Source organism: Argopecten irradians, chromosome 2 (assembly GCF_041381155.1).
Source record: "Argopecten irradians isolate NY chromosome 2, Ai_NY, whole genome shotgun sequence".
In the NCBI taxonomy this organism is placed as follows: domain Eukaryota; kingdom Metazoa; phylum Mollusca; class Bivalvia; order Pectinida; family Pectinidae; genus Argopecten; species Argopecten irradians.
Window position 1 is genome coordinate 66,408,866 of NC_091135.1, and position 12,305 is coordinate 66,421,170.

At 34.1% G+C, this 12,305-nt stretch overlaps 1 protein-coding gene across 1 annotated transcript; it reads left to right on the plus strand.

Annotated features, from left to right (window-relative positions):
- The first annotated feature begins 39 nt into the window (after positions 1-39).
- On the plus strand, positions 40-11,726 carry LOC138316261 (diphosphomevalonate decarboxylase-like). Its single transcript, XM_069257875.1, has 11 exons — positions 40-134; positions 258-328; positions 1,625-1,692; positions 2,119-2,165; positions 3,668-3,811; positions 4,052-4,106; positions 4,417-4,561; positions 5,963-6,130; positions 6,794-6,916; positions 9,505-9,666; positions 10,266-11,726. The coding sequence occupies exons 1-11, from the start codon at positions 83-85 to the stop codon at positions 10,416-10,418; spliced, it is 1,188 nt and encodes a 395-aa protein (XP_069113976.1). The 5' UTR covers positions 40-82; the 3' UTR covers positions 10,419-11,726.
- Positions 11,727-12,305: the final 579 nt, after the last annotated feature.

A 12,305-nucleotide genomic window follows, 5' to 3' on the forward strand; every position in this document is an offset into this window, starting at 1 on the left:
GTTTGAAATGGAAGTTGATTAAAATCGAGTATTTAAACGCAAAAATGACACCGAGACTTGAAAGTCAACACTTCCTTGAAAAATGCACTGTGTAACTTGCTCCGCTCCTGTAAATATTGCTGTTGTCAAATATTGTACGTATTGACCAAAACAAAAAGATAGACTATTGGAACACGTTGTCTTGACCTTAAATTTATGTAAATGGACTGTCTGAATTTTATAATCTATTCTGATTGTAATTATTGTCATTGTTTAAGGGGGCAAGAGCGATGAAACCTTGATACTTCCAGTTAACTCATCAGTCAGTGTGACTCTTCACCAGGACCAGGTACAGTAAAATCTTGTTATACCGAATCCTATGGGAACAGGAGAAATAATTTGTTATAACGTTTTATGTGGACTTGACAGGACCATAAAATCACCCTGTGTCAAAAGATTAGTCATTATAAGCAGATTTGTGAAATGTTTCTCAAAGAATTATGAATAAAGAGGAGTCAAAACTGGGGGATTTTAATTTACTTCGTAATACACTGAAATCTGTATCAAGCAGGTTCATCTTAAGAAAGTTTTGCTGTAAGCCTTGGAAGAGCACTGCTACATTTTGTACTTGTAAATACAGGATTGTAACAAAAAAACTTTACATATTTTTTACATACATTATTTTAGTCCTGGGCCCATATATTTTGTTAACAGAATATTAATATCAATTGAAAAAATTCAACTGGAATGGTTCATTTTCCCTCCAATCCTATTTACTTATATCAACATGCAATGCTCCATGATTGACTGTGCCATACGTATACACTTGACAACACACAGAGTAATATCTTTTTGACCAGTACATAATGTATCATCCGGGCTCTAAAATACATTTGCATATACTGTATATCAAAAGGTCAGGCAAAATTAGTGTCTAAAAAATGTAATAGAAACAAAACAATAAAAGATACTGATATGTTTTTAATTCATATTACTGTGTAGCGCTTTAAATTTGACGGGTCAATATTTTGTGGTTTTGCTTACGGAACATATTTGCCGGGGTTTAATTTCGCTGTGCACCTGCTCCAGATATTTCACGAATAGCTTATACATTGACATTGTTTAAAGTCAGTATTATTCAAGCTTATTTACATTGTACATTAAAATTTGATAAGGGAATAAATCAACTTTGAAACAGAACTACACTTGTCAACACATGTGTTTTTAATCTTGCCTTGTGTGAACACTGTCGTCATGTGCCAGAACTGATAGCTGCTATCAATAAATTATTTACTTTACAAGATCTTGGCTTGTTTTTATTCAGTCGACAGGCCATTGTCTAAGTATAAACATGTACATGTAATGATAAAGATACTTTTCAGCGTTGTGCTAAATATTTCGCTGGTATTTACATACACGGATTTCGGTGGAACCGCAAATATTAATAGCGAAAATAAAACCCCCGCAATATATAACCGCTATACAGTATATGTTATGTATGTGACTATCTGGCTGATAACTCTTTAATGTTTAGGTAAATGCGTTTTCTAGCTAAAGCAAATTGAAAATGAGTGGTTTATGATTAGATGTCAAGGATCAATTGGTTGATTACATATAATTATTGCATTTTGATATCTTCACACAGCTACAAGCACAGACCAGTGTTGCTGTCAGTAATAATTTTGAGAAGGACAGAATATGGCTCAATGGACAGTGAGTTTATCATTCTTAATGCACCAACAACATTATTATTTATCTTGTCATTGATTCTTAAGCTACATTCTATCAGTAGCAAGGTGATTGAAATGCAAAAGAAAGAAGAAATAAATAAATACTTGGAATACAACAATCATTTTTTGACTAACTTTTTTTTTTTTAAATCATAGAAGCAAAAGCTACCGGTAGTTTGTAGAAAGAATTTTCCATAGTATAGTTTATCTACACATAAAAAGTACTAAGGTACATGTCAATAGGGTTGAACCTTATTGGGATATAAAATGCTTATATTTCATAGCCATGAACTGGATATGTGTTTGTTTTTTATGTGTTTTTCCAAATGGTTACAGTTTTGTCTAATTATACAAACGCATACCATACTGTAAACATATTTCTGACGAAAAAAATAAATGTTTTTTACAGAGAGCAATCAATTGACAATGCAAGGATCCAGAATGTTATCAAAGAGAGTAAGTGCTGATTCTTAATCTTTTCCGTCATTAAAAGAAAATACCAACTTTGTAAAAAAATATATACAAAACTTTAATTCAAATTTATGATTCATCAATTAACAATTCCTACAAAGTAAAATGGATACATGATTTGGGATTGGACAAAGACAATTTACGATATCGTCTGGTCCATCAAATTTTACCAACAAATATTTTTCTATAGTAGATAAAAGTGTTCGACTCCCCGCTATGTACTTTCTGCAGGAATGAATATGAAACATATTTACGCTTATTTTAGGAATGTTCAATAATAACCAAGTTTTGTATGGAATTTGAGAAATGGCTTGTAAAAAGACTACTTTTAATGTTAGTTTATCTGCATTATCATGACTGCTTGACTTACATGGTCGCCATAGCAATATGATTAACATGATGCTGCTACTATTTAAACAATATGTATATCACTGTAGAACTAAGAAAAGATCTGTTTGTTTTGAAGTACTTAAATCTCATATACGTCTATACTATGAGATTGAATAGTTTCTTTATAAATCAAAACGTGAATATACCAAGTTCTTTACACGATGGGGTGAATAGTATTCCTTATTTGGAAAGCGAAAACAATGTTAAATTACTTGTGATATGCATTAATAACCTAGATGGATATTGGTCTTGTGTTGCACATGTTGCATGTAATTGTCACCTCATCTATACATGTGTGCTAAATTCATTACCGGTATACATTTATATTACATTTGAGCCAGAAATTTTGATTCAACGGTATTTCTATACATACCAATATAACCAAGAGTGATGCAATTGCAATTATTGTATTATATGGTGTCTGTATTAATTAAAACAGTTGTCAGTATTAATTCAATCTGTTTCTATCCATCTTCAAGTCCACTTTAACTATTCCCTGTGGTAACAAAATCTGATTTTTGATGTGATGGACTGATGATCATGATTGATTATAATTGACAATCGATTGATTAAGAAAAAAATCAGCAACAAACAGTTGTGTGATTGGGAAATCTATATCCAGATTTACTGGTCCAGCTTTTTTGTGTCAGAAACGTAAAGTGTATGCACTTTCAACTTTCTGTTTTCATTTTGCCCCTCTGATAGTTGAAAATGGAGGCCCCAGAAACATGACCATCCTGTGGCAAGGAAATCAAATTTTTGTGCTTCTTCAGGTTTATAAGTCTCGACAGTTTGACAAAATTTAGATTAAAGGTAATGTTGTAGGTTGTTCAACATCAGCTGGCAACAATGACATGAAAATGAAAGACGATCAAAAGTAAAAGATCAGAATTATTATACATTTAGTAATTTTATTGATAAAAAATCAATCAGTTAATGAATTATTTCCCAGCTTTTAGTTGACTTGTGCTTTACTTGTGTATGTGTACTCACCATTATACATGTATCTAAATACTAGACACTGCTCCTCCATAAATAAATCCTCGTTGATTTCTTTTAAATGTTATACTTATGAATGTCATTCACTTTGTTTACAGTCAAAAGAAGAGCAAGAAAACAAAAGGCTGGTAACCGTAATGATGCTGCTGAGAAACTGAACTGGAAAATCCACATTTGCTCTAAGAATAACTTCCCTACAGCAGCAGGACTGGCCTCGTCTGCGGCCGGATATGCCTGTCTTGGTGAATCTTTGTTTAATGACTTTAATCTGGATCTCATTCTTTTCATTTATGCTATGACAAAAAGTTGTGGTGACATTTGATAATATATATTTCTGTAATACCTACATGATACATATACAACATCCAACCATAATGTCAAAGTTTTGTACATATCAGGTCCTAGATAATATACGCTAATTATGTCATGCCACAAATAGGGAACATAAGGAGCAACATATAATGAATTGTTTATGATTTCAGTGTATGCCCTTAAGTGTCTATATCAAATTGATGGCGACATCTCTACCATTGCAAGGTAAGCCTGTGCATCCTAGTACAAAAATATATACAATATACAAGGAAGCTAAGGAATCTTTCTTGCAAATCATATTTCATTTTTATGTCCCTGCAAAGAAATGGGGAGGTAATATAGTGTTACCAATGTCTGACTCTAAGTCTTGTTACATCACATCCGGTTATATTTAGATGATATATTAAGAGGGACATCTACATCTTACAGACCATTCTAGTTGATATTTATTGGGGGGTATTTGTGGATAAAGATAAGTTTAACATACATTATCCATCATTTAAAGCCTGATAGATATGTTTGTGATGTATACCAGGTGTGGTTCTGGTAGTGCCTGTAGGAGTGTATATGGCGGGTTTGTTGTGTGGGACAAGGGACAGAGACAGGACGGTACTGACTCCATGGCTAGACAGATCCAGCCACATACTCACTGGCCAGATCTCCGCGTCCTGATACTGGTGGTAGGTATCCTGGTACTGTAAAGCTGTCTCTACTGTTGTCCAAACTTGACGCTTGTTGGGTATGTAAGATTCACAGGAAACTTCTGTTGTTGTGACTGGCGATCATTCTGGGAATTATTGTTACCTCCTACGGTTTAGCAATCTAATTGAAATTAGACTTGTCATTCAACTCTACTATAATGCTCTACAATATGCTCCAATAAAAAATCTCACAACTCCCGTTTGGGGTCACCTCAGCAAGACCCCTATGGTTAGTCAATCAGAATGTTGCCTATGAAATCTTCGGTGTGATTGAATCAGAAGTAGAAACGGCTACTAGTGCATCCCGAGAAGTTCTGATTCCAGGTCAGAGGTCATGCTGAGGTGACCCGAAACGGGTAGTTGTTAGATCTTGTATTGGAGCATATCATATAGCATTGTTACAAGTCTAATTTTAAGATTGTTTGGTTTAGCAATGTATTATATGACCTTGCAGCTGCTTTCTGGTAAGTATATGGCATTCGTTTCCCTTTGTAACAAACCAGACATTAAAGCTTTGGGTTTTTTTGTTGTTGTTTTTTTCAAATTTTTTTTTTTATTCAATATCTGCATATTTCCCTATTTTAATTGATTATTTCAAATATGCACTTCCACCACTTTCACATTAATTGCATAACATGTACAATCATTGTTTACACATCCATTCAAAAAAGTTACTTTAAGGAGGGAAATTCTTTCAAAATAAAATTTTGATATTCGTTTACAGGTTTTATACATTTGATAATTTTAGTAATATATATATCACATAATGTTACATTTAATTTCAAAACAATCATGATGTAGTAGTTAATAGTATTATCACTAGAAGTCAGGTCCGAACGGTCGATATAGAGTTTACATTTATATAAAGAACTCAGGCTAGTGTACTCGATAAAGAGGAACATTAGCTGTATAATTTTATCAAACAGTCACCGTACCAATAACACACGTGTCTTCATTCACTCCAGCGGCTTTCGTTCATTATAAGACCTTGCAACTGCTTTCTGTTGAGTACACTTTGTATATGGCATTTGTTTCCCTGTGTAACAAACCAGACATAAAACCTAATGGATACACATTTTTGTATTCTTGAAACTACAAGCATTAAAGAAGTTTAAGTTTGTCTGTGAAATAGAAAAAAAACTGAACAGATTACTACATATACCATTAATTATTGAAAACCTGTAAAAAAAAGCAAGCAATTTCTTTGGTTTGTTGATTTAATGTCCAATTAAGAGCCAGGGTCCTTTTTACAAACTAGCCCTCCATCAATGAGCTCATTAGGTCCACCTAGAGCAGTTGCTAAATTCTTCATATATATGCTTCAGACTTGAAATTCATAAACAGTGAATGGTCACAATAAAGAATTTTGTTCATTATCAGGTGAATGAGCAGAAGAAACACACAGGCAGCACAGAAGGAATGCAAGTTACTATGGAAACCAGTGAATTGATAAAGGAGAGAATCGGCAGTATTCCTGACAAGGTGGAACAGATATCCCAAGCTATCAACAACAGAGATTTCAAAACATTTGCGGAAATAACAATGAAGGTACCAAACCTTTGTTATTGTTTATATTGTTCTGGATCAGGTGGATTACTGATGGACAGATATACTATTTAAACTATGCTAGAGAGGTAAAGGTGTTAGTTAAAACTCAAAACAAAACACTAAATGCCAAAGTCTTTTTGGAAAAAAAAACATCCTGTTTGATTGACTGCACAGCAACCAATTTATTTTTTTGATTGACAGAGCTGCAACCAAATTGTTTGATTGACACGGTATTAACTAAAATATCATTTGTTTGACAGGACAGTAACAGAGTTATTGTTTGTTTGACAGCACAGTAACCAAATTATCATTTGTTTGACAGGACAGTAACTGAGTTGTTGTTTGTTTGACAGCACAGTAACCAAATTATCATTTGTTTGACAGCACAGTAACTGAGTTATTATTTGTTTGACAGCACAGTAACCAAATTATCATTTGTTTGACAGCACAGTAACTGAGTTATTGTTTGTTTGACAGCACAGTAACCAAATTATCATTTGTTTGACAGCACAGTAACTGAGTTATTGTTTGTTTGACAGCACAGTAACCAAATTATCATTTGTTTGACAGCACAGTAACTGAGTTATTGTTTGTTTGACAGCACAGTTACCAAATTATCATTTGTTTGACAGCACAGTAACCAAATTATCATTTGTTTGACAGGACAGTAACCAAATGCATGCCTGTTGCCTGGATACCTACCCGCCTATTTCTTACCTTACTGATGTGTCAAGAAGGATCATTCAGCTTGTTCACTATTATAACAAAAAAAGTCAGGAGGTTAAGGTAAGTGTATGATAGGTCAATGTCAGTGTATGTCAGACCAAGGTCACTGTATGTCAGGTCAAGGTCATTGTATGTCATGCCAAGATCAGTGTATGTCAGACCAAGGTCACTATGTCAGACCAAGATCAGTGTATGTCAGACCAAGGTCATTGTATATCAGGCCATGATCAGTGTATGTCAGACCAAGGTCATTGTATGTCAGGCCAAAGTCATTATATGTCAGACCAAGGTCAATGTATGTCAGACCAATGTCAGTGTGTCAGACCAATGTCAGTGTAGGTCAGACCAATGTCATTGTATATCAGGCCAAGGTCAGTGTATGTCAGTCCAAGGTCAGTGTTTGTCAGACCAAGGTCAATTTATGTCAGACCAAGATCAGTGTATGTCAGGCTAAGATCAGTGTATGTCAGACCAATGACAGTGTATCACAGACCAAGGTCATTGTATGTAAGGCTAAGGTCACTATGTCAGGTCAAGGCAAGTGTAATGTCAGGCCAAGTTCAGTGTATGTCAGACCAAGGTCATTGTATGTCAGACCAAGCTCAGTTGATGTCAGGCTAAGATATGTGTATGTCAAGAGGTCAAGGTCATAGTATATTAGGTCAATGTCAGTGTATGTCAGACTAAGGTCAGAGTATGTCAGTGTATATCAGGCCAAGATCAGTGTATGTCAGGCCAAGTTCAGTGTATGTCAAACCAAGTTCATTGTATGTCAGGTCAAGGTCAGTGTATGTTAGACGAAGGTCAGCGCATATCAGACCAAGGTAAGTGTATGTCAGCTAAGGTCACTTTAATGTCAGGCAAAGGTCAGTTGATGCCAGGCTAATATATGTGTATGTCAAGAGGTCAAAGTCAGTTTGTGTCAAATTAAAGTAATGTATTTTGGCATTTCTAACCCAGTTAAAGTCATTGTGTGTTTTAATCTAAAGGTCATTGTGTGTTATAATCTAAAGTTCATTGTGTGTTATAATCTAAAGGTCATTGTGTTATAATCTAAAGGTCATTGTGTGTTATAATCTAAAGGTATAAAGGCCATTGTGTGTTATAATCTAAAGGTCATTGTGTGTTATAATCCAAAGGGCATTGTGTTATAATCTAAAGGTCATTGTGTGTTATAATCTAAAGGTCATTGTGTGTTATAATCTAAAGGTCATTGTGTTATAATCTATAGGTCATTGTGTTATAATCTAAAGGTCATTATGTGTTATGATCTATAGGTCATTGTGTTATAACCTAAAGGTCATTATGTGTTATAATCTAAAGGTCATTGTGTGTCATAATCTAAAAGTCATTGTGTGTTAAAATCTAAAGGTCATTGTGTGTTATAATCTAAAGGTCATTGTGTGTTATAATCTAAAGGTCATTGTGTGTCATAATCTAAAGGTCATTGTTTGTTATAATCTAAAGGTCATTGTGTGTTATAATCTAAAGGTCATTGTGTGTTATAATCTAAAGGTCATTGTGTGTTATAATCTAAAGGTCATTGTGTGTTATAATCTAAAGGTCATTGTGTTTTATAATCTGAAGGTCATTGTGTGTTATAATCTAAAGGTCATTGTGTTTTATAATCTAAAGGTCATTGTGTGATATGATCTAAAGGTCATTGTGTGTTATAATCTAAAGGTCATTGTGTGTTATAATTTGAAGGTCATTGTTTGTTAGAATCCAAAGGTCACTGTGTGTTATAATCTAAAGGTCATTGTGTGTTATAATCTAAAGGTCATTGTGTGTTATAATCTAAAGGTCATTTTGTGTTATAATCTAAAGGTCATTGTGTTATAATCTAAAGATCATTGTGTTATAATCTAAAGGTCATTGTGTGTCATAATCTAAAAGTCATTGTGTGTTATAATCTAAAGGTCATTGTGTGTTATAATCTAAAGGTCATTGTGTGTTATAATCTAAAGGTCATTGTGTGTTATAATCTGAAGGTCATTGTGTGTTAGAATCCAAACGTCATTGTGTGTTATAATCTAAAGGTCATTGTGTGTTATAATCTTAAGGTCATTGTGTGTTATAATCTAAAGGTCATTGTGTTATAATCTAAAGGTCATATTGTGTTATAATCTAAAGGTCGTTGTGTGTTATAATCTAAAGGTCATTGTGTGTTATTATCTAAAGGTCATTTTGTGTTATAATCTAAAGGTCATTGTGTTATAATCTAGGTCATTGCATATTAGTTGATATCGGTTGATGTATGTAAGGTGGTTTTGACTGTGTTAGCTGTGAAATGGACTCAATATCATACCGTGGGCTAAAGCCAGTATAATTAAAAAAGATTTGTGTATAGTTAAGTAAGCAGGCCTAAATCAAAGTATGTCAAGGAGTTCAGATTATTTCATATAAGAAAGATTTATTTTAACTTTATTTTTGAGACTCTGACATTTTGTGGACATTGATGTGCACCATTCCATTCTACAGGTTACCATGCTGTTAATTAACTGGCTTTGATTGTAATTGCAGTTTCTGTTTTGTTGATATGTACCATTCAGAAAGATGCATTGTCTTCAACATATCTTCATAAATATCTGCAAAAAATCCAGCATTTCAGTGTTTTATCTTTGATGTCTAGATTATCTTACCAACAGGTTGCTTATACTTTTGATGCTGGTCCAAACGCTTGTCTCTTCCTCCTAAAGAAAGATGTACAAAAAGTTCTTCATCTAGTCAAACATTTCTTTCCTCCAACAAGAGGAGAGAAAGATTTCATTCGAGGAAACACTTCAGAATTAATGGAGACTGAATCAAATGTAGGTATTATCCGTCTTCCTCTTATTGTCCATTATTTCCATAATAAAGCAAAATACAAATGTATTATTTTTACTCTTTCTGTACTTTGCATTTTTTCCTGATTCTGTCTGGGAGTAGTTATAAGTCTCATCCTCATAAGTTTTTGAAGAAATGCATAACAAAATGCCCAGTTGTTGTGTGCTAATTCATTTAATTTAAATGTACTAAGGTTAATGCATTTATTTGAACTTCCTTAGAAATTATTTATGAATAAAAAAAACTGCTTCAAGATTTTATTTTCATATTGCAATCTAGAGTTCAGAAGGCTTGTTTTGAACTACTTTTCATATGTCACTGCATTGAGTATTTAAATATGATAGGAAAATTATTGTGAAGAGTGAACATGGAGTGTTGACTGAAGTTGAAAATGGAGTAGAAGAAGGGTGAAATCCTGTGGACTGTAGTCAACCACGGTACTGAAAGAGTTGATTTAATCTGGTGGATCGTTGATTGTTTCATTATTTTTGACATAGTGATGTAACATTACTACTTAAACTTAATTAGACAAAAACTTTTCTAATGGAACTACATTGATACCATCATACTTTATCTTATTCAGGACATTGAAGACTATGAGAGTTACTTCCCCTGTGATCCGATGGCCGATAGTTTGAGGTATATAATATACACAATGTCAGGTCCAGGTCCACAGGAATTAACCTCCGACCAAAGTCTCCTAGGAGAGGATGGATTTCCAAGGACATCATCCTGACACTGAACAGATTAAAATTTTACTGTTGGTAAATTTTTTAGCCCACCATCATCAGATGGTGGGCTATTCAAATCGCTTTTTGTCCGTGGTCCGTCCTTCCGTCCGTCCGTCCTTCCGTCCGCCCATCTTGGATTTTGATACTTAAAGTTTGTTATTGCTATTTCTCAGAAAGTACTGAAGGGATCTGTCTCAAATTTCATATGTAGGTTCCCCTAGGGCCATAGTTGTGCATATTGCGTTTTGGGACCAATCGGTCAACAAGATGGCCGCCAGGCAGCCATCTTGGATTTTGATAGTTAAATTTTGTTATCGCTATTTCTCAGAAAGTACTGAAGGGATTTTTCTCAAATTTCATATGTAGGTTTCCCTAGGGTCCTTGTTGTGCATATTGTATTTTGGGACCAATCGGTCAACAAGATGGCCGCCAGGCAGCCATCTTGGATTTTGATACTTAAAGTTTGTTATCGCTATTTCTCAGAAAGTACTGAAGGGATTTTTCTCAAATTTCATATGTAGGTTTCCCTAGGGTCCTTGTTGTGCATAATGTATTTTGGGACCAATCGGTCAACAAGATGGCCGCCAGGCAGCCATCTTGGATTTTGATACTTAAAGTTTGTTATCGCTATTTCTCAGAAAGTACTGAAGGGATTTTTCTCAAATTTCATATGTAGGTTCCCCTAGGGCCCTTGATGTGCATATTGTGTTTTGGGACCAATCGGTCAACAAGATGGCCGCCAGGCAGCCATCTTGGATTTTGATACTTAAAGTTTGTTGTCGCTATTTCTCACAAAGTACTGAAGAAATTTTTCTCAAATTTCATGTGTGTGTTCCCCTAGGGCTCTAGTTGTGTATAATGCGTTTTTGGATCGATCGGTCAACAAAATGGCCGCCAGGCTGCCATCTTGGATTTTGATAGTTAAAGTTTGTTATCGCTATTTCTCAGAAAGTATTGAATGAATCTGTCTCAAATTTCATCTATAGGTTCCCCTAGGGCCATAGTTGTGCATATTTCGATTTGGGACCGATCGATCAACAAGATGGCCGCCAAGGAGCCATCTTGGATTTTGATAGTTGAAGTTTGTTGCTGCTATTTCTCAGAAAGCACTGAAGTGATCTGTCTCAAATTTTATATGTAGTATGTTTGCAAAAGTTTGAAAAGCAGAGAAAAATCCCTCTTTCCATTGTCAGACATAGATCATTCTTTGGTGGGCGCCAAGATCCCTCTGGGATCTCATGTTACATCATTTTTTTTATATATTTTTTTTACATTTTTAATAATTCATTTACAATAAAGTATTTTCAAAATGATGTGACTGCTTTTGTTATGCAGATTGCTAATGCTGATTAGATCCTTGTTTTACTGTCATCTTTTGTCACCACTGTGTGACCCACCAGATTGATCCCAAGCCTTTTTTGAAAGGAAATAAACAAGGTTCAGTAATTTGTATTGGTGAGCATCCTACTTTGTTTAAACTACATTTGATTTTAAAATACCTACATATTTAGACCTGTGTACTTTTGAGTTAAAGCTTAAGTAAACATTAGTATCCCACCATGTTAACCAACTTCTTTAGCTTGCACTTTACTTTTGTGAATTTTAATATTATAGTAAAATCATTCATTCCAACAGAGCATAAATGATATTCATCACTTGAACAATCGTGTATATATATGTCTACTTACACAAAAATAATGTAAAATGATTTCTTTTGCCTTTGGTGCATACCCAATCAATACTTCATTCCATATAGGACATAGTGCCACAAAATTTTTTCGGGATGCAATTAATTATTTTTAATATTTTTAACTTGAAGTAAAATTAGAGGCTCAAACTTTTCAATGGTGGTAATGGTGAAAGTAAGTAACTATTGTAACTGAAGAAAAATA